The sequence below is a fragment of the Podarcis bocagei genome (genome assembly GCF_964188305.1).
Source record: "Podarcis bocagei genome assembly, chromosome: 17".
Classification (NCBI taxonomy): domain Eukaryota; kingdom Metazoa; phylum Chordata; class Lepidosauria; order Squamata; family Lacertidae; genus Podarcis; species Podarcis bocagei.
This window is the reverse complement of record NC_138143.1, coordinates 32493256-32517120: the sequence shown is the minus strand read 5'-3', so window position 1 is coordinate 32517120 and position 23865 is coordinate 32493256. Positions and strand designations below refer to the sequence as shown.

Here is a 23865-nt window from a genome sequence, read left to right as displayed (position 1 = left end):
TTGGGAAAGATTGAGGGCACAAGGAGAAGGGGACAACAGAGGACAAGATGGTTGGACAGTGTTCTCAAAGCTACCAGCATGAGTTTGACCAAACCGCGGGAGGCAGTGGAAGACAGGAGTGCCTGGCGTGCTCTGGTCCATGGGGTCACGAAGGGTCGGACACGACTAAACGACTAAACAACAACAACAATGCCTGACTGATGGCTGCCATGTTTTATTTACCCTGTTGCTGTTACCTATTATGCTTCATGTTACTGTGTGGGGTGTTGTTGTTTCACAGCTAACAGTTATTTCACAAAATGTCGGCCCCTTTGCTTATTATAACACAAAGAAAAGCAGGATGTGCATATATTTCATCCAGGATTCTGCACACAGTTTCTTCTAAGCACTGTGAAATTAGAGGCGGCATCTGAAATTGAACATTAGATATCAAAAGAGAATAGCAAAGATGGTCTGGAGAGCAGCCCTGCACCTGGGACTGGCCATATGTGGGGCAAGTGGCAATGTCACACTCCACGCATGATGATGCTCCACAAGGACAGAGGGGGAAAGAATTATATGAAAATTAGCCCTGAGCACTTGGCTGCCTTGGAATGTCCTTTCTACCTATTTTTAGAACTCAGCCGCAGCCTTTTCCCACTGCTAAGTTTCACCGCCACCACCAGTTCTTTGTCGACACACAAAAACAACACTCTCCGTCTCATGAGTCATTATTGCTTTTATTCATTATGTTTACACCCGTGCACAATTCTTGCCTGCGACAACAATCTAGCATCCAAAGCGGTTCTAAGCTCACATACAGGACAGGTAGGTTTTCTAGCACGTTGTGACATTTTACTTTTTACTTCCTGCGCTAGGTTTGAGCCTAGGGGGTGCAGAGTGAACACAGAGCGGAAAGCAATTTCCTTAGTGGACTATTTCGCCCCAGTATATACGCTCTTACCAGATGGGGCAATGCTGCGAGCCTCAAGGCTTGCATGCTGCATGCATGATTTGTGTCAAATTTCATTTTTGGTCTCAGAATAGCTTGGTGAGTACTTGGCACTTGTTTCCTTTTAAAAATAAAATTTAAAAAATATGGATAGGGGCATTTTAATTATAAACTGAGCACACTAGACAAGTTCTATTCCAATCTTTGGTCTTTTGTACAGTGGTACCTCGGGTTAAGTACTTAATTCATTCCGGAGGTCTGTTCTTAACCTGAAACTGTTCTTAACCTGAAGCACCACTTTAGCTAATGGGGCCTCCTGCTGCTGCCGCCGTTCTTATCCTGAAGCAAAGTTCTTAACCTGAAGCACTATTTCTGGGTTAGCAGAGTCTGTAACCTGAAGCGTATGAAACCCAAGGTACCACTGTACTGTAAAATTCCTGTATGCGGACCTGGGCGCCATACCCTCCAACATTTCTCCAATGGGAACAGGGGCATCCTAAGGAATCCGGGACATTCCAGGATCAAATCAGAAACTGGGATGGCTTCTGTAAATCTAGGACTATCCCTGGAAAATAGAGACACTTGGAAGGTCTGGAACAACCCCAAGGTCTGCTTGGCCTTCCTATCTGTGTGCATGCTTGTCTACTATTGCGGCATCTAGGGTTCCTTTTGTGCCAAAAATTGAACTAAGTAGCAGCAGCATGCAGTACAGTTGGAGGGGACTGAGCCCAGCTGATGCTTTTCACTAGCGTGGAACTGGATTGCAAAGCGATGTCTACAAGACCTGGCAGCTCCTTGGCTGTTGTTTACTGCTGCCAAGCAGATTAGCTCACCACCGAAGCCTTGTGTGACCGGCTTCACAGTTAGGCTGCATACACAGGCAATCGCAGATGGAGAGCAATGGAAGCATGGTCTCCTTCAACAGTATTCCTGCCCCCCAACTCTAGCACTGGTCACTTTACAAGGATAATGGGGGTGGGCAGCCTCACTGTAAAGGTGAGAGAAAGTAGTGCATTTATTTTCTCCAGCACCTGTTTTTAAAGCACTACCAATGGAATACGTTCACATTTTCATGTCCTTAAAAAACGTTTTTTAAAAATATCTTTCCAGGCAGCTCTAAGCTACTCCAGATACTGTGCTACTCATCATGGGAACCATCACAACCGTCACACCAAAATGAGCACAGTATTCTTCTGGGGGTACTACTAGGAGCTGGCACTGGTTTCATCCAGTGATGCTTGATGAGCTACAGAAACTTGCAAAAACCCCTTGGATCGGAGTCTGTGATAGTGTAGGAAGAAATAAACATGTGTGCCCCACATAATGTCAACTCCACCATTATCCTCCCAACCTGGAAAGTTATACCAGTAATCTGAATGCAGCAGAGGCGAGGGACCTCAGGCCAGCAGCCCAAATGCAGCCTTCCATCCGGCCCTCAGGCTACATCTTCAGCAGGCCTGCCCTAGGACCTCCTTGCATGCCTGGAATGTGCCTTGAACTATGAAAATGCCTTTTGCTGGTCTGGATGGAGGAGACTGAGATTTGGGTAAATATCAAAGCACCTGACTTTTGCTAGGTTAGAATGTAAGAGTCATACACACTGATCTGCCTACTTTCCCCCCTGGCCCCATCCACCCCCTGGTATGTGACCCCCATAAGGTTCCCCATGAAAATATGTGGCTCTTGGGGGTGAAAGATGTTCCCCATCCGGAAATCCAAAGAGGTAGGAAATCCACATGTGTAAAAACAAAAAACACCAGTCAAAGGCCTGCAAGTCTCCAATGGCAACAGAGATACATATGCCCTTGCTGGGCTCATTGGCAAGTCTCACTCATATCTCTCTCCAGCATGATTCATTGCTTAAAACGTGGCAAAAGTTTCCAGAAATTGAGGGGAACCAAGAACAGATGTAAGACCTGGGCAAACCAAAAGGAGGAATGAAGAATGGCTTTCAAAACTGAAAATAGATATGAGATGTCACTCATAATGACAGGTCACTTGAGTGGTATGCATAAATATACATGTAAACTCAGTTATTAATTGTTATATATAGATATATAATATCTGTGCTTATTATACTTACTCTTCATAAAGCTTATGCACAAGTGCCCTATGCCTTTATATATTATTCAACATCTTTAAAAACACACATTTAGTGCAACAAATACACAGAGACCTCACCTTTCTGCATACAATTTGCATAAAATGGAATATGTACATTTAAGTGCTGAAACCAAGTTTGAATATGGCTGAATAAAATTATGCAAGGTCTACTGATGCAGATCTTTTAGGACTAACATGTTTTTATAGTTCATATAGATATCTATAAAATCTTCCCAGTGTCAAAGATATATTGCTGTATTAATAATTTTGGACATGATTTAAAAATAAAAACAAAACTTTCAAAATAGGGTGCATCTATGCCACTGACAAAATGGTATGGTGGGCATTCTCTAGTCTTTCAAGTGCTTGGGGACAGAGAAGTGTTAGGGACTCCCCACAGATAATCCTCAACACAACACACTACAAGTCAAAGGATTCTTTGGTTTTGCAATGGTTTAAACTGATGGAAAATCAATATGTTTGTGGTCTACATATGTCTGGCTTATGTGCTTGAATCCATAGAGGCTCATCTTTCAGTGGTGACTGTATCTGTATTAGCTGATAAACACCTACAGATACAGAATTGGATGTCTTCATTTGTGCAACAATTTGAATGGCTAACAGTGCCATCCTATGGTTCTCTACTCAGAAGTAAATGCAATTTAGTTCACAGGACTTTCAGGTAAGCGAGCATAGGATTCAGCCTTAAAAGTTGATTGGAGGGTACAATCATCAACAATACCAATTGCCACCAGTGGCACTGTCGTTTCCAGTTCAGTATGCGCCTGTGTTGACTCTGAGTCTATTCAGTTCCTTCCTTCCTTCCTTCTGCAGATTCCCATGTTCTTATTTCTAGACAATACTACTTCCACTTTGCAACCACGCCTTTAAAGCGGGAGTAAATATAAGAACAGAGCCCATCACAGACACCACCAAAAATAGCCATAGGAAGATACGGTCAAGGACCTGAGCTACAAACTTCCAGTCTTGCACCACCTAGAAAAGAAAATGATGGTCATGAGTTTCACAAGTATTTTGCACAATTGAAGAGCTGCTTTGAAATACGCTTGGAATTTAGTTATCGATTTGTGTAACATTTAAGTTTATCATGAATAGTTCTCTCAAAGTTTCTGCCTTTCAAAAAAACACCACTCCCTGTGGCCTTTGATATTTATAAATGAATATAAATGGCATTTTTAGCTAGCGTAAGCCATAACACAAGTGAGGTGCAAACAATCATTTTTAAAATATCTAACGGGGTAGATAGAAGGTGAAACATGGTTCACTCATGGATATGAGCCAATTTCAAGTAGACCATCTAGGATTAAGCAAATGCTGGGCTAGGAGACTCTTGGCCTGATTCTGCACACACAGTCAACCTACCATTTTTGGACTAGAATCCCCATGTTGACTTAGTGTGACTGATACAGCCTTGGCCCAGTGTACCTGAAGGAACGTCTCCACCCCCATTGTTCATCACGGACACTGAGGTCCAGCTCTGAGGGCCTTCTGGCAGTTCCCTCACTGTGAGAAGTGAGGTTGCAGGGAACCAGGCAGAAGGCCTTCTCGGTAGTGGTGCCCGCCCTGTGGAGCACCCTCCCATCAGATGTCAAGGAAATAAACAACTACCTGACTTTTAGAAGACATCTGAAGGCAGCCCTGTTTAGGGAAGTTTTTAATGTTGGATATTTTATTGTGTTTTTAATATTCTGTTGGGAGCTGCCCAGAATGTCTGGGGAAACTCAGCCAGATGGGTGGGGTATAAATAATAGATAGTGATGATGATGATGATACCTGCCTGATTTTGAACTAACATACCTGCCTAATGAAGTGTTCCTTTTTCACATGCCCAGAGATATACTTGATGGAATCAGCAGCCTTTTCCAGGAAGGCAATCACAATTTTTTCTCCGTCTTTGAATTGTTTGTGTTTATGTTTCCTCGTCGGCTTTTCTTTCCGGGTCCCTTTGGGATCAGAGAATGAATAGCGATCTACATGTCCTTTCATGCACAGCAGCCTGGGGAGTTTCTGAAGGAAGAGCCTCTTCACCCAAGGAGCCATTGGGTGGTAGGTGGCCGAGGAACGATGGTGCACGTTGATTACAAAAACAGTCACGATGATGGACAAGGTGACAAAAATCATGATGAACAGCAAGTACTCGCCAATCAAAGGGATGACTTTGGAGGAAGAGGGGATGATTTCTTCAATGACTAAGAGAAAAACAGTAAGGGAGACTAAAACCGAGGTGGACAGCGAGAGTTTTTCTCCCTCATCAGAAGGCAAGTAGAAAACAAGCACAGTCAAGAAAGATAATCCCAGACATGGGATGATTAAGAAGAGAGTGTAAAATAATGGCAGTCGTCTTAAAACAAAAGAATAGGTAATGAAAGGGTAGGAATACAATCCGTCTTTTCGGTTTCCCTTCATCCCCTTGGCATTTAGGATTTCCCATTCTCCATTATCAAAAAAATCCGTCCTGTCCACATTTTCATCTACTAAAATAAGGTCCACCATGTTGCCATCGTAGGTCCACGATCCGAATTTCATTGAGCAATTCTGTCGGTCGAATGGGAAGAAGGTGACGTCCATAGTGCAGGAACTTTTATAACTGGCTGGGGGAGTCCAGACTACTATCCCATTGTATTTGACTATTGCTTTTGTCATCAAGGAACCTTCAAAGCGCCCATCAGCACTGGAAAGGGGAGAGGAGGGAAGAAAAACGTTTTGAATTGTGTTTCCAAGCTGCTATTTCCGATTCTTTTTCTTATATTCTGATTTTGCTTCCCATCGCTTTGGTAGATTGTAGACAGGTACGTAATCATAAACAGGTTGCAATAAATTGTGCCATGTTTCAGCAGCCTTTTAGTACTTATTCATCCATTCATTCCAGATGTTCGTAAGCTGCCTTTCACCCACAAGCTCCCAAGGCAGAAACATTAAAACCACCATTACCAAGAAATAAAACAAAAATTACTCAACAATATAAAATTCATTACTGAATTGAGTCTTAAGTTTACTGGTAGAGACAGGGCATTTTGGAAATATGCTTTTGTTCTCTCCAGGGCTACTGAATGACCAAATAGAGGCAAATGCTTGTGGTCACTGTAAAAATTGAGAGGTTACACTGCTGGGCCTCTCCCCAAGGTTTTACTCCATGTCTATAACACCCTCCCCTTCTCAAGGTCCTGGCACAGCCCACCCCAACTTGCTGGTCCCCTAATGACATGCCTACTGTATGCCCTTGGAAGAGAAGGAGAATAGGACCATGTTTGGGGCTAGAAAAGAGGTGGAGAAAGCAAAGGTAATAATCTACTATTCTCCTATAGCCACTAGCTCTAAGTGCCGTATTTTTCGCTCTATAAGATGCACCAGACCACAAGACGCACCTAGTTTTTGGAGGAGGAAAACAAGAAAAAAAATATTCTGAATCTCAGAAGCCAGAACAGCAAGAGGAATCGCTGCACAGTGAAAGCAGCCATCCCTCTTGCTGTTCTGGCTTCTGTGATAGCTGTGCAGCCTGCATTCGCTCCATAAGACGCACACACATTTCCCCTTACTTTTTAGGAGGGAAAAGGTGAGTCTTATAGAGCAAAAAATACGGTAACTTCAAATACATATGTACACATTCTTTTGCTATTCTTGCTACTATTCCTACCCACCCACCCATTTTGTATGTCAAATTTTTGACTATAATCTCCTTGAGCAGGCATGGCCTCCAGCTGTTTTGGGACTACAATTCCCATCATCCCTAACCACTGGTCCTGTTAGCTGGGGATGATGGGAGTTGTAGTCCCAAAACAGCTAGAGGGCCAAGTTTGTCCTTGAGGCTTAGATCTGTCTTTTTGCTAATGTTACTTTGTAGCAGATGTGGGGGATCATTGGCCCTCCACATTTTACTGAAAGCTAACTCCTATCAGCCCCAGAAAGCGTGGCTAATAATCTCAGCCGATTGGGAGTTTGAGTTCAGTAAAATCTGGAGGTTCACCACACCTGCTTCGTACAGTACACAGATGTCGCTATACAAAGAAAATAAATTATCTACCTTTCAGCTTCTCTCCTGAGACCCCTGCACACAAGTACGAAAAATACTGTAAAAATTGAGTGTCAAGATCTGTATACTCACTTTTCAAACAAAACAATATCTGGGAGCCAGAGAGATTCAGATGGAACTCGAATTGCGGTGATTCCACCATAGTCCTCCGGGTTCCAGCACAATTTTTGGTCAATCCATTCCTGCAATAATCAGCAAAAGCACCACTGTTGCTTGATCAGTTTCACTACAAGTTGAATACTCTAAGGAACCAAATCAGAATAATTCTGCAGCATCCATCAGCTTCAAATATGTCCCAATCATGAATCCAGTTTCAGCCCACAGAAGCACATATTACAGTTGCCATCAAACACAATCCGCAGAATTTCACAGAAACCAGACAGGGCAAACCTGGGCAGGGAGTCTCTGTCCTGAATATTCGCCTTAATTTTTAATGAAAAATTCCTTCCAGCAAATCCAGTTTAGGAACATAGGAAGCTTATTTCTTAAATAAAACTTAAGGAAGGAAACGGTATACAGTACAGAAAGCTTCCTTATGCCAAGTCCACCACCTAATTACTGTCTGTGCTGGGTGTTAGCAATTCCTGGAAGTTTCAGATGGGAGTCTTCCACAGCCCTACATGAACCTATTAGTAAAGAACCTGTGAAATGTTGCATGCAATGCAAGTACTCTACTACTAAGCAACCAACTCCTGGAAAGATTCCTTCAACGGTGTCTCCAAAAAATTTTAAACATCACTTGGGAAGACAGGTGAACTAATGCCAGTGTACTGGAAGAAGCAAAGTTCACCAGTGTTGAAGCAATAATTCTTCAACATCAACTGGTCATGTTGTGAGGATGCCTGATTATCGTCTTCCAAAGCAACTACTCTATTCCGAACTTAAAAATGGAAAGTGTAATGCTGGTGGTTAACAAAAGAGATTTAAAGACTCTCTCAAGGCAAATCTCAAAAAATGTAGTATAGACACTGACAATTGGGAAACACTGGCCTGTGAGCACTCCAGTTGGAGAACAGCCTTTACCAAAGGTGTCATGGGCTTTGAAGACCCTCGAACTCAGGACACAAGGGAGAAACGCACTAAGAGGAAGGCACGCTTGGCTCACCGTGATCAACTCCCACCCAGAAACCTATGTCCCCACTGTGGAAGGACGTGTGGATCCAAAATTGGCCTCCACAGTCACTTATGGACTCACTGTTAAGACCGTGTTTATGGAAGGCAATCTTACTAGGCTACGAGTGATCGCCAAAGAAGAAGAACTAAGCAATGGTTGCTTGCTTTCAGCATCCCTGCCATGGTGCCCTAAGTCTTTACCATTCATTAGTTATGAAAATATAGGGGGAATGTGTGGCTGATATCCTACCCAGTAGCCAAGAAAGAAGTAAACTTGCCTTTGTTTCCCAGCACTCTGATCAATGAATGAGTCACTAGCTCAGGGTTACATCAACTGCTTTGCATGTACAATCCCTGGCGCCCCCAGGTAGGACTGGGAGAGAGCCCTCTCTGAAATCCAGGAGAGTCGCTGTCTGTCAGTGCAGACAGTGCTAAGGTAAATGAGCCTATGTTCTGACTTGGTATAAGGCGGCTTCCTATGTTCCTATGAAGATTAACAAACACTTTGACACTTTGAATTAAGTTTGAATGAAATAAGTCACTGAAAACCTACAGGATTGCTAACATTTAGGTTTGGGTAGCTTCATGTTGAGTTATGGCGCTGTGGGTTAAACCACAGAGCCTAGGGCTTGCCGATCAGAAGGTCGGCGGTTCGAATCCCCGCAACGGGGTGAGCTCCCATTGCTCGGTCCCTGCTCCTGCCAACCTAGCAGCTTGAAAGCACATCAAAGTGCAAGTAAATAAATAGGTACCACTCCGGCGGGAAGATAAACAGTGTTTCCGTGCGTGGCTCTGGTTCTCCAGAAGCGGCTTAGTTATGCTGGCCACATGACCCGGAAGCTGTATGCCGGCTCCCTCGGCCAATAAAGCAAGATGAGCGCCACAACCCCAGAGTTGGTCATGACTGGACCTAATGGTCAGGGGTCCCTTTACCTTCACTTACCACCACTCTTAGTATGTCTTTTGGCCTCAGGCACAGCATAAAAAAATCTGGTTACGTTACAGTCACACAATTGCTTCAGCGCATACCTGCGCATGTGGCTAAAACTCATCAAAAGGCAGTTTTAAAGACATGGCTGCTGAGGGCTAAGACATTCATTTGGCAGGACCCTCGGCCAGCAGGGCTCTGTGCTTTTTATGTGGACGTGCTAGAGATCTCCCAGGGAAAACATGATATATTGAGGCAACAAGTACCATCGAGACCAGAGTTTCCCAAACTTGGGTCTCCAGCTGTTGTTGGATTACAACTCCTATGATCCCATCATGATGGGAACTGTAGTCCCAAAACAAGCTGGAGATCCAAGTTTGGAAAACCCTGATCTAGACCTTGAGACCGAAGCATAGTTAATCACAACTCTTTTTCACAAGTGCAAGGCACAAAAATACATGAATCAGATGGACCGTCTGAATGTCCATCTTTCAGAATTTTTTTAAAAAAACTATTACATATTTATTACTACCACTACTACTATTACTACAACTATTCTCTGCTACTTAGCCTTTAAAAGCATCTTGATCTGCAGGCATTAGCAGGTATAATGCTTATTTCTCTGCTGTTGTGCAAAGCTTCCCAGATGATTTGGAGAGCTCAAAGTGCTCTTAAAGGCTCAAGAGCAAGCCAAGTCACTTTCTTCCGGTCAATTGATCACCATATGTTGACGTCATGCTGCAGTGGATAAACCAGGCTATCTGAGTGGCATCATGCTTACAGTAATAATCAAAGGAAAGGAAAGCACCTCTCCCCTTATATTTATTATTTATAAGTTTTTAGGTTGCGCTGCGAGAATGCAAGAGAAGGAGGAATGTGTGAGCTTACTAAAATCAATATCAGCAATGAAAGCACCTTCCTGTAGAGAATTCAGGCACAGGACTCTTACAAGATCCTTCTTTCTGCAAAAAAAACACCTCATGATACTTCTGAGTAGTTATGGATTTCTCAAAGGTGTGAGGTCAGTAGACTAAATTTAGGGCTCCCTTTACCCCAGGTGAGGGGAACCCTTGGGCCTGCAGAAGCTGCTGAACTACAATTCCCATCATTCCTGGCCACTGGCCGCGCTTGCTGAGGTTGATGGGAGTTGTAGTTCAGCAATACCTGGAGGGTCAAACGTTCTCTACCTCTGCAGTGCTTGTGCCAGGCAATGCTGAGTTGAAAATTAAACATTTGCTCCTCTCTTTCGTTTTCTAGCAACAGGAAGTAATGAGCACACAATAACCTGTAACCGGGCACAACCTTGTGACAGTGTCATGAGAAGAGGTAGAAGAAGAGTTTGGATTTGATATCCCGCTTTATCACTACCCGAAGGAGTCTCAAAGCGGCTCACAAACTCCTTTCCCTTCCTCCCCCACAACAAACACTCTGTGAGGTGAGTGAGGCTGAGAGACTTCAGAGAAGTGTGACTAGCCCAAGGTCACCCAGCAGCTGCATGTGGAGGAGCGGGGAAGCGAACCCAGTTCACCAGATTCCGAGTCCATCGCTCTTAACCACTACACCACACAGGTAGCCTGATTGTATGCAAACTTTTTTCAGAAATATGTCCCACTGTGCATCTTGAACCTTCTCTCCAGGGCTGGCCCAAAATAGTTTGCTGCCTGAGTCGAAAGACGAGATGGCACCACTCCCTACGCCATGTGGTGAACTCAACTGGAGGGAATTTTACTTCAACACTGCCATCATTGCACATGGCAGCAGTGGGCTAGTTCAGGGGGTGCAGAACAGGCCGTATGGCTCAGACATCTGCTCTCCAACAGAAGGAAATGGCTGGCAGGGTTGCTGCCATTGCCATCAGACTTTCTACAGTCACCTAATTTTGCCTAATAGTAGGGCTGGCCCTGCCTTTATTTCTATTTCTCTGCTCCAAATTGCTTGCATTTATAGGGCTTCCCACATACACATGTAGACATACACACACACATAGTGCTCAAAAGTTGTGTTTACCTGCATTTTGAACCAAATTGGTGGAAGCCACTCGGGCAACAATTTAGAATGGTGAAATAGCAAGTGCAAAAAATGGGTTAAGCATCCCTCCTCTCACTGTTGCTCCTCTCAAAATCCTAGCTCTGAGTGTATGTTTGTTTCTAAGGTCAACATCAAGCTCTGCTCCAGAGATTTTCCTGCAACATACACTTAGACCCTCAGTTTCTCAATTTCCTATCATTATTCCTAGTTAAGCTGCTCTGTATAATGTACTCAAATCATCTTTCTCTTTAATGCTTACACACTTCAGATGCTAATAATCAATTATACCCTTCAAGTAGCTGACACATCTTTAACTCTTTCCATTACTTTCCATTGTGCCTGTTTCTTCAAGACTTCTACATTTACTTCTGTGCTCTTCTCTGTGGACAGGTTTACCCACATCTTAAGGACCACAACGAATTATTGTGGTTACGGTTTCACTTACAGCAACAGTTCTTCTGAGGGGCAAATGATACATTATGTTAGGTGCAGTTCTTTACTTTTAAGTGCATGGTTGTCTTACACAAATTGCCTAGCAATTGGCGGGGGGACGGGACATTAACCCTTTATCCCCATTGTGATTCCAATCTATATTAGGTCCCTCGCATCTCTTGCAGTCTTCATTAGGGGGAAACTCTCATTCACTTCAATGCAAAATTTCCCCCTCTATGCAAACTGCAGGTGCAGGGCCCCCAATATGGATAGGGATCATAGCAGTAAGCAGAGGGTTAAATCTCTCCCTCCTGCCCCCACACTATGGTTCCCCCTCAGCTCAAGGGGACCATGCTGTAAAAAACAAAAACAAAAAAATCCAAGGCACATAAAGTCACAGGTAAGTGGCTAACACAGGTTTGGCCCAACCATGAGACAAGATGAGGTGACCGCCTCAGGTGGCAGAATTCACAAGGATTGCAGATCTGGCCTCCAAGGAATGCATAGCCCATTCCTTGTAAGCCAGATCTGCCTGCTCCTCAGCAACCCCCCCTCAGTGCCTCCTGTACAGTGGCCTCTTGGAGGCGCTGCTCGTGTCCTCCCATCCTTGTTCCTGAGGTAGATTTTTATTCCCTCCATGTTCCCTGGTGGGGGGGACGCCATTTTGTGGTTCACCTCAGGTTCCAAAATGTCTTGGGCAAGCCCTGGGATAATGCAAGATGTAGTTAGGTCCTCAGTATGTGGACTGGGAATTCCCCAGAGACTGTGCGGAAAAGTCACAATCTTCCACTCCCCGTCAGGAGGCAAGGACGGTCACCCGTTTTGCTGACCGCTTGAAGAGCAGCTTAGTATAAATCACTGCGCAACGGCAGCACATTCCAATATATGAGCAGCAACTTGCAGCTTAACCCCGCTCCCCATTTTGTCTTTTTACATTGACTGAAGAAAGCTTTTGTCGATCAGATGATATTGCCAATCACCCTTGTGCCCTCTAAGAGAGAAACAATAGTCCCCAAGGGCTGGTGTGGTCTGCCTTGCCAAGACAGTAAGCAAAGGGTATGTTTACACGCCTTATCCTGGGGTACAAGTTGAGCTGCAGACAGGCACGTAAGGAGCTAGGGAGCAGTTCAGAAAGTGAGATTCTGGTTTATTTTGAATTCGGGTGGCTCACCTCAGCCCCAGTTCAGCAAGCCCAGAGGCAAAGATTTGGCAGAAGGAGAAGCAAAAACTTAAGAGTCACTCTACAGACTAATTTGTAAGCAAATGAAAATTGATTTAAGTTAAATACAAATAATTCAAATGTTAACATTTGAAAGTGCCAAGTGTTTCTCAGTCACCACCACTCATTTACCTGGAAACTGGAGTAGATAGACATTGATGTCTTAACTGAACCTCTAGGTGATTGTAGAATAGTTCCTGTGTGACTGATTGTTTTCCTTAAATCACCATGCATGAAAGGATGAGTGACATTTCCAAAATGAGAGCTGAAAATTCAAGGACGGGCATTGACAAGTCCTTGTGGAGAACAGGACACTATAGCTCTTCCCTCTACTCCATGGCTCTGGCCCTGTTTCACAGTCCTAGTGGGATATATCCAAACTGGTGCAAGGCAGAAAGAAGGCTGTTGCTTCAGCAGATCTCCCCAACCCCACCCCAAGCTGTGCACAGAGAAGGGGTTTCAGCCCACAGAGATATATTTTTGGCTGACAGGAACCAGCATGGCCACTGCAGCGAGTTCTCTGCTGAACCTTTTAAAAGAATTCAAGCTGATGGCAAAACTCAACTTGATTAAGTAGCTTTCTGCACAGCTTCCTGGCTGGATCATACTGCCCAAGGACTGCTACAGATTGCCCTATGAGAGGTGCAGGGGACCTTTGGCTCTCAAGATGTTGCCAAACTATAATCCTATTATTGCTGGCCATTGGCCATGCTTCATGGGGGTGATGAGAGTATGACCAATGACCAGGAGTGATGGGACTGTAGTTCGGCAACATCTGGGGAGCCAAAGATTCCCCACACCTACCCTAAGATATGAGAAGAGGGAGAGAGTGGTGACTGGCTTGGACTTAAGGGGACAGTGCACTAATAATAATAATAATAATAATAATAATAATAATAATAATAATATTTTACAGTGGTACCTTGGGTTATATATGCTTCAGGTCACATACGCTTCAGGTTACATACTCCGCTAACCCAGAAATAGTGCTTCAGGTTAAGAACTTTGCTTCAGGATGAGAACAGAAAACGTGCTCCGGCGGCATGGCAGCAGCAGGAGGCCCCATTAGCTAAAGTGGTGCTTCAGGTTAAGAACAGTTTCAGGTTAAGTACGGACGTCCGGAACGAATTAAGTACTTAACCTGAGGTACCACTGTATTTATATCCCGCCCTCCCCAGCCAAAGCTGGGCTCAGAGCAGCTAACAACAGTAAAAATAGCACAGTTTACATAAAATCACAATCAATTAATTTAAATACATTCTAAAATCAATTCAGAATCAAATTAGTGGCAACCATTGGGCTAGATTACAGAAGTAGAGAAGGGGTCAGACTGTGCCTTGGCCAAAGGCCTGGTGGAACAGCTCTGTCTTACAGGCCCTGCGGAAAGATGTCAAGACCCGCAGGGCCCTAGTCTCTTGTGACAGAGCGTTCCACCAGATCAGGGCCACAGCCGAAAAAGCCCTGGCTCTGGTTGAGGACAGCCTAACCTTCCTGTGGCCCAGGATCTCCAATATGTTTTTATTTGAAGACCGTAAGGTCCTCCGTGGAACATACCAGGAGAGGTGGTCCCATAGGTACGAGGTACATTCAGAGGGGAATTTAAGGGAGCATGAGCAGTTTGCCTGCACTGGGCGCCAAGCTGAGAGGTCACTGCAGGGGACACAGCAACAATGATGAACAACAGGAGTCAAAATAAAAAAATTCCTTCCAGTAGCACCTTAAAGACCAACTAAGTTAGTTCTTGGTATGAGCTTTCGTGTGCATGCACACTTCTTCAGATACACTGAAACAGAAGTTGCCAGATCCTTCTATATAGTGAGAAGGTGGGGAGGGGTGTTACTCAGAAGGGTGGTGGGAATGGGAGATAGGCAGATAGCTGAGAGAGCCTCTTGACGACTCTTAACGACTGTAATAGGTCTTACAGGAAAAGGCAAGGGGTGGGAAGGTGAGAAATGGTTTAGTTATGTATAGTGAGATACGAATCCAATGTCTTTGTTCAAACCAGGTCTCTCCATGGTTTTAAGTTTGGTAATGAGTTGCAATTCAGCAGCTTCTCTTTCCAGTCTATTTCTGAAATTCCTTTGAAGAGAAGCTGATGAATTACAACTCATTACCAAACTTAAAACCATGAAAAGACCTGGGCTGAACAAAGACATTGGATTCTTATCTCACTATACATAACTAAACCATTTCTCACCTTCCCACCCCTTGCCTTTTCCTGTAAGACCTATTACAGTCGTTAAGAGTCGTCAAGAGGCTCTCTCAGCTATCTGCCTATCTCCCATTCCCACCACCCTTCTGAGTAACACCCCTCCCCACCTTCTCACTATATAGAAGGATCTGGCAACTTCTGTTTCAGTGTATCTGAAGAAGTGTGCATGCACACGAAAGCTCATACCAAGAACTAACTTAGTTGGTCTTTAAGGTGCTACTGGAAGGAATTTTTTTATTTTGACTATGGCAGACCAACACGGCTACCTATCTACTACTGGAACAACAGGAGGTGAGAGGAGGCAGGGGTCCATCAAATTTTGGTGTTGCACAGGCCACCACTGACATTTCAAAGCCCAAAGTCCACCACTGATTCACTATGCCATCATCATCATCATCATCATGCCCCAACCACTCTGGGTGGCTTCCACCACATATAACAACTTAATAAAACACCAAACATTTAAAACTTCCTGAATGCAACACATTCAGGCCATCTCAAATCAGTATGACCTTTTTTTCCACTGTAAACCATGCTCAATTTGCTCACGATATCAGGAAAAAGCTTACACCGTAAAACACGTCGGGAAAACTCACAATTACTAGATATTAACCAAATGTAAACAGCCGTGTGTATAATAATAAGCTAAACAAAACTTATAATATTAACAAATACACGTGTGTGTTTGTGTGTGTGTGTGTGTGTGTGTGTGTGTGTGTTTATTAAAAAAACAAACCTCAACTAATAAACTCAATCTGTCCCTAGGCATTAGCTTTTCTTTAAAAGAAAAAGAAAAAACAGCTGAGGAGATGAAGTGTTAATAAACATAGCACAACACCATATGTCTTCCCATAGCAAACTCCGAGTTATCCTGAAGAAATCATGTATATGCTCCAATGCTTTCTATTTACCCGGTCCCAAGGAAACAGCTTCCATATAAAAGCCAGTTTCTGACATCTCTCCCTTGATCACACTCTAACTTTTTAGGGGTGCCTCTTCCCTTCCTCTAGACTGGGGCCTCATCTGCAATGTGCATTTAAAGCAGTATCATATCACTATCAACAGTCATGGCTTCCCCCAAAGTCTTCCTTCAGAAAACCCTTTCTGCATCAGCTTGTCTGCCACAGAACTTCTGCAAACATCTCTATGTATTCTAGAAGACTGAAATGCACAGCTGGCTCCCTCAGGTCAGACTACCCTGAGACTGGATGTTGAAGGGAATTATCTGCTGTGGTGGGCTAGCTGACAGGAGAACTCTTTTTTTGTGCCACTTCAGACTCCATATTTTGAAAACTGCTGTTTACTAGACAATCGATTCCCCTCCCCATTTTGTAATACAAGTGCACAAAGCTAGGCCAAGACATTTTGACACCTGAGGTGCACAACAAAATGGTGTTCCCAGCAAGGAAGAAGAGGTGAGTGAATATCTATACCAGGAACAAGGAAGGAGTGAAGTTCTATATCGGGGTCTGCTACCCCTGTGGATCCTACTGCCTCAGGCAGTTGCCTCATCTTGCCTCATGTGTGGGCCGGCCTTGCAAGTGCAATAGATTTATCGCCTATACAGACCATTAATCAGCATTGCCCTGAAGTTGTAACCCAGTTAGGCCATAGTATCTGGGATGTAAGATAGCTTAATTCAAGAACCTCCCTCTCCACATCACAGTAGAACATTTACTGTAAAAATTCACTGACAATGATGAACATTTACACTGACTGCGTTGTCAAATATTTTACCTGTTTCAGCCATACATTAGTTGTCATCAGCTGATTCTTTTCATCCTGTGGAGAGGGAAAGAAGCAGAAATCATTTATTCTTCTGAAGAACAAAACAACCTCCCAGCATTCTCCAAGAATAAAGAGTCTGCAACCATTTCAGAGTTTTCCACTTTCCAGGACAGTCCCTGTGTTAAACAGATAACCTAAGAGCTGGATCTACACTGAGCTAAAAACACTAAGAAAAAAGTTATATAGCTCTCAATGCAATTTTCCATTGACTGCTGTACATCACCCCCTGATGTCACATTTTTATAACGCATTTATAACGTTATAACTCACCAGTATAGATTAGCCTCTGGATTGACTTATTCACATTCACATGGGAGTTTAATGTGGATTTGAAACTGCTTGCATCCCTCTCTTTTTTATGCTGTCCACATGACGTCCTCATCCAACTGGTAGACCACACTTTTACTACATTCAATTCAGATTTTCCTAATCTGAGGATAATCTGATCACATATTAACTGACTGTGGGCACACTATGTACAGTATGAGTAAGTTTTTTTTCAAAAGAAAATGTGTGTGACATATTTCCACATCCCTATTCCCATTTTGTTTCCGAAAGCCCAAAGGATTTTTGGGTGGTAATTGTTTTATTCTTTAAAATGTAGCAGAACTGCTCTATAGAAGGCAAGGAAGGAAAGGAGGACCCAGAGAAATAGATTACATACCACATCTACTAGTTGGGATATCTTTAATCCAAAGTACACCTTTATGGTATCATTGGCATGTTTCACAGGCCTGATCCATTTCTGATACCCTTGAAATAAGTGCCGCAAAAGTGCATCTTCATTCTCGGCAAATGAGCTGAACACAGTAAAAGCTGAAAGGCAAAACTAAGAATTATTGGAAGAACGGTAGGGTGGTGGGGTGGGATATTCAGTGCTAACTTTAATGGTAAATATTCTGCCATGTGAGACTTCAGTGGATGGACAGGCTGGCAAAGGACAATTTAAATATGTGCTCAATTTTATCACTAATCATAGGGAAACCCAGGACGATGCAGAATTCAGAATAACAGCTCACTTGGATGGAGCTAAAATAGATGAGCCTGTGCTGAAGATCTATATATAAAGGAAGATCTGGATGTAGTCAAGAAAGGTACCATTTTGATGTGTTTTCTTAGAATTATTTTCCAAAACATGCTGTTTGTTTGTTTTTTGCTGTCCCCAACAAGAAGCACTTTTTAAAAAGAGGTTAATAGTTAGGATTGGGACGCGGGTGGCGCTGTGGGTTAAACCACAGAGCCTAGGGCTTGCCGATCAGAAGATTGGTGGTTCGAATCCCCGCAATGGGGTGAGCTCCCATTGCTTGGTCCCTGCTCCTGCCAACCTAGCAGTTCGAAAGCACGTCAAAGTGCAAGTAGATAAATAGGTACCACTCCGGCGGGAAGGTAAACGGCGTTTCCGTTTGCTGCTCTGGTTCACCAGAAGCTGCTTAGTCATGCTGGCCACATGACCTGGAAGCTGTACGCTGGCTCTCTCGGCCAATAAAGCGAGATGAGCACTGCAACCCCAGAGTCGGTCACGACTGGACCTAATGGTCAGGGGTCCCTTTACCTAATAGTTAGGATTACCCCATCCCTATGTTTCAGCCACACTAAGCCAACCGGGAGACCAGAACTCCCAAAACTTTAACAACACAACAGAGTATGAAAATTTGGCAGATGCGGCTTTTCACACCTTGTATGACAATCTGCACTTGCCAAAATTCCCTTTTACCAGTGATGTTGGGTGCCCATTGAGACTGGTAGGGCGCAGCCAGAGCCAATGACAGACAGAGCCAACTAATTCTATTTTTCTCCTCCCTGGTGATTTCTTCAAAGACCACACTGAGACTAAGGAGGAGGAAGCTGACAGTCAGCCAGTGCCATTCTCTGGACTGGTTGTAAAGTAGGGGTGTAAGAAGGCATTGTTCTCCATCCTGTCTTTAGCACATACAGCACTGTTTCCATTCTGCTGCAGTTTACCTTCATCTCACTGTCCGCTGTGGACTGAAAATAACAACAACAGTGAATATGGGTTTTATTCTCCAGACTGATGCTGGTGCAGACATGGGACAAATAAGTGAACATCTTGGCTGTGAATCCTAGAAAACCTGCTCCCTGCCTTGCCGGCCTTTTCCGCCTGGCCTGGGAGGGCAGGGCCCTGACTGACTCCAGCTAAAAAAGCTAGGCTGCTGAAGACTCCAAAGATCATCTTGGTTGTCTCTTAGCGCAGATCTAGATCATCAAGCCTCAAATTCCACAGCTGCCACCCACCAAGAACAGGATTGGCAGCAACAGCAGCAGATGTGTTCTATGCTTCAGATAATATTTCATTCTCTTGCTAATTATGCTGTTTTAAATCTGCAATTCATCTTTTACTTTATTCAGTAATCCCCCCCAAGATTGTTTTATTTGATGTTTTAATGTGTTGTAAACCACTTTGAGATTTTCTCTTTAAAATATAAAGCGGTTTAGAAATGAAACCATTCGCCACCATATTCCATTGTCATCATAATTCTCTGATGTCCCTAGCTGTGAGAAAGAAGGCTTGGAGGACTCATGCCTGAGTTTGGTGGGACAGCGTCCCACTTACCCTAATGGGCAATGCTCCACTGACTCCCATATAACCATTCACTTAGTACAGGCGTTCCATCTTCCTTTGCCTCCAGTCCCTTCAAGGAGCACTTTTATAACTGGACAACTCACAAGACCTACATAATTCACGGATGAGCAAAAAGATTGATATTGGGGGTTTTCTGGAAGGCAATACTCCACATTTTAAACAATAGATGCTGGGTCTAGCGACTGGCATCATATTCTTTACAGGGATAATAGCCTGGAAAGTATAACCAGCTGTGTAAGTACTATCTAGATTGCTATGACCCCAAAAAGTGAATACAGTTGGCTATGGGGGAAGAAAAATGTGGGAGATCAGGGAGGAGAGGGAAAACTAATCTCCTAAGCTGTATAAAATGAGAAAATTTGTTTGAATAATGACATTTAATGTGATGGCTGCAAATAGATTGATAGATAGATAGATAGATAGATAGATAGATAGATAGATAGAGATAGATAGATAGATAGATAGATAGATAGATAGATAGATAGATAGATAGATATGGATAGATGATAGATAGATAGATAGATAGATTAGATAGACAGATGATAGATAGATAGATAGATAGATAGATAGATAGATGATAGATAGATAGATAGATAGATAGATAGATAGATGATAGATAGATAGATGATAGATAGATAGATAGATAGATAGATGATAGATAGATAGATAGATAGATAGATAGATAGATAGATAGATAGATGATATAGATAGATAGATAGATGATAGATAGAGATAGATAGATAGATAGATAGATAGATAGATAGATAGATAGATAGATAGATGATAGATAGATATAGATAGAGATAGATAGATGATAGATAGATGAGAAAAATAGGTCAAAAGGCACAAATTCCTCAGCTTAAGGAAATGAAGGTGAATGTATTGTGCTGATAACATTGCTGTGGTAATTATGAGGCATAAAAGTAGAGAACTAATAAAAATAAATTCCCTTTAAATGTTTCCTACTTCATACTTTAGTCATTAATGTGTCCAGAACAGATATTCAGTAGTGACTGTCTGAATTCTGCCCCTCAACTGGAATCTAAGGCTGCAATTTTAACCCCAGTTACCTGGGAGTAAGCCCCACTGAATTCAATAGGACTTATTCCTCTTAGCATGATTTGGATTGTGCTGTATGATGGCAACTTGACCATCCATGGAAGGACTTTAGCCTCCAGGAATTTTGCAAACAACTGCATATTAAAAGTCCACATACACGTTGTACATGTATAAATTGGGTCTTTGTCAAAACATTAACCTCCTATCAGCGGCGGAGCATATGCCAGCGCTGCCCAGGGCGGCGCGCTCCCGAGGTGGGTGGGGAGGGTGCCCTCCCAAGCGTGGGATAGCCGCTTGGGTGCACGGAGCAGTGTGCGTGCCCTGTAGCCAGGGGCGGAGAGCGCCGCCCATGGGGCGGAGCAAGCTGCCAATGCCGGACATTTGGTGCACCGCCTACCCGTGACTCCCAAGCCTCCCCGAGCTGTCAAAACAAAGGAGGAAGGGGGAAAATCCACCGGCAAAGCGGCGCAGCTCCCACCTTCCCCCAGTGGCTTGGGGTAGGCTTGGGAGTCACAGGCAGGTGGTGCACCAAATGTCACCCCCCTCAGCGAAAACACCCAGGGCAGTATACCCCCACCGCACCCCTTCCTCCGCTCCTGCCTCCTATGGTACTGCCTACACCAGAATCCATGTGCATGTATGAGGACAAGTCCATGAATTCTGTGTTTTGTTTTGTTTTTTAAGATCTACAGTGGTACCTCGGGTTACAGATGCTTCAGGTTACAGGTGCTTCAGGTTACAGACTCTGTTAACCCAGAAATAGTACCTCAGGTTAAGAACTTTACCTCAGGATGAGAACAGAAATCGCACGGCGGTGGCACGGAAGCAGTGGGAGGCCCCATTAAGGTTAAGAACAGTTTCAGGTTAAGAACAGACCTCCAGAACGAATTAAGTTCGTAACCAGAGATACCACTCTACACAGAGACAGGGCATATATTCACACCAAGTCTGCAAGGAGGAATACAAGACTTTTGAAACAACACTTGTCCATGGTGGATTTCCCACAAGGCCCTATTTTATTGGGCTGTGTTTTCACACAACTGAAACTACGAAAATTCTTTCCCAGGTGTAAAAATGCATCCACAACGGTGCAAATTGTTGACTATATTTGGGATTTGCAGACATTGCTCCTGCAGTTCACATCTTAACTCCGCCATGACCACACTAGTCACTATGTGGCCTTAGGGAAACCATGACCTCTCAATCTGAGTCCCTCCCACAACTGGCAAAGCAGGACAATAACACCAAATGACCCATTTACTGGTTTGCTTTAAGGATTACAGAAATAATGCATGTGAAATGCTTGGAATACTCAAAGATATAGCTGCTAAGTATTATTATTAGCCAGCTTGAAAAGGTTGCAAAGACAGGTTTCTGAGGCTGCCTCAGAATTAGCACAGTTTCCTTGCTTCCTACTCAGCCTGTACATTGGTAAATATATTGTTCTTCTGCGTTTTTTCTTGGGTTTGAATGTGTATATGTTTTAAATCATGCAGAAGGTTCTTTCAGATACATATGACAGGAAGCAAATTTTAGAAACGAAAGGTAACAAACAGGTACTACAAAAACACCATACGATTCCAATCCTAGGAATAATGACATGAAAGTATGTTGTGTTGACGATAATGGGATTTAATTCCCAGTAAACTCACACAGGATTACCCTAGAACCTCCAGTACTTTCTCCTCATATGGAAATTGAACCTGGAAAAAGCTGCCCCATTCATATGGGACTGGCAAACAATATTATCACCTTCCAGACTTTGGGGAAAGGGCCATTGGAGCTCTGGGGTGGAGAGGGTGACAGGGAGAGAAATGAAAAGCAAATAGGAAAAGCTGTGGGATGGCTGGTGAAATGAATTCCCATTTAGTACGAACATGAATAATGGGCATTCTGTGAAAAAGACAAATGGTAATTACATTCTTTTGCAGTTCCCACTAAAAGGTTTTTTTTTAGTAAAAGCTAGTATTTCCATTTAACAGCAACAAGAAACCTCTCTCACACATGTTATCTAATCAATTTGGCACTTTGAGAAAGAAGCAGCATTTGTTTCCATTTATCTCTTACCATAGGAGCCAACTCCTAGGGGCTGAGGGGTCTTCAGCCACCCCAATAAAGTATTTTGAGCCCCCCCACCCCATTGATGGGCATTGCCATTCAAATGGTTGCATGAACCACATCATGTGACCAATTATGTGGGGCGGGGCTTACCTGCCCCCCCCCTATTTTAATTCAACTTGGCACCCCTGTCCCTTATTGCCCTGGCTCCACCTCCTCCTTTCCCTTTCATCTAAATTTAGTGTGTAAGCTCATTCAGGCAGAGACCTGCCTTCTGCTCACGTTTCTCTGTAATGCACTATGCGTACTACCTGTGCTAAATAACAACATTTGCATTTGTTATTTCTTACGGTGATCATCATAATTTCACTTAATTACTGAAGTCTTCTCAAAGACAAGGTTGTTGACCAGAAGATGGCAATACTAAGATGAGTCACTGGCTAACCAGTGCAGCTTTCCCCCCCCCCCTCCTTTCCAGGTCCTTTGCTTAATACACACAAACACAAACAAAAGTATTTGAAACACGCTTAAAGAACACAAGGCAGTGGTTTAATTTTAGTACCTAAGATGCATCTCTCTGTTGCTGCAAGCAGTCTCAGTTCAAGCACTTACGTTTAATTTGAATAAATTGCACTTACCTGAACTGTTAGTACAAAGAAGGAGGGACACTATAATAAAAGCAGGAAGCTCCATCCTCGCAGCCACATCTGCAGCTGGATCTCTTGCTTTTCATAGGCAAACAACTTCCATCCAAAGATACGAGTTTAGACACAGTGATTCTACTGTAAACTGTGATGGCTAATAGGCTGGAAACAGGAAGAATAGCATTTGAGCCTTATCTTGCACCACAGCGAAGCTTCTTAAAGTACACTTCATTGATTTTCGGTCAGCTGTCACAGGCTGCAAGCCAAAAATAAGAATAATCCCTGGGTCCTAAACTCTGCCTCGTTGCTTATCCAGGATAACCAAGGTACTGTTGAAAGCTAAATTCAAAGAACACCTAGGACAGAGCCAAGCAACTTAGAACCCGATTTGAATTCCATAAATGTCCGGTCGTAATCTCTTTGCCATTTGATAAGTAATGGGAAGTGCTCCTCCAGCTGTTCAAATACGTTCACTGCAGCACACCCCTGTTCTATGGGAAACGTAAAGTGTGATGCCCTTGATGGCAAAACAGACTAAGACTGTAGCATGGAGATGGGGGAACCGTGGCACTGCGGACGTTGTTGGACCCCAAATCCCATCAAAGCATTTCCAAAAGCGAGGTGATGATGGGAATAGTAGTCCAGGGGAACAGGTATCCGGAGCTAGCTTTCGGATAACAAAGGAAGGGTCAGGCTC

General features: G+C 43.6%; 1 protein-coding gene across 1 annotated transcript; it reads right to left on the bottom strand.

Moving 5' to 3' along the window:
- Window positions 1-722: 722 nt before the first annotated feature.
- CHRNB3 (cholinergic receptor nicotinic beta 3 subunit) lies at window positions 723-23568 on the bottom strand. Its single transcript, XM_081176680.1, has 6 exons — window positions 23163-23568; window positions 17470-17621; window positions 16755-16799; window positions 7158-7267; window positions 4853-5726; window positions 723-4030 (listed from the first exon to the last, which is right to left on the bottom strand). Exons 1-6 carry the CDS (start codon window positions 23215-23217, stop codon window positions 3887-3889), a joined length of 1380 nt encoding a protein of 459 aa, XP_081032806.1. The 5' UTR covers window positions 23218-23568; the 3' UTR covers window positions 723-3886.
- Between the last annotated feature and the right edge of the window lie 297 nt (window positions 23569-23865).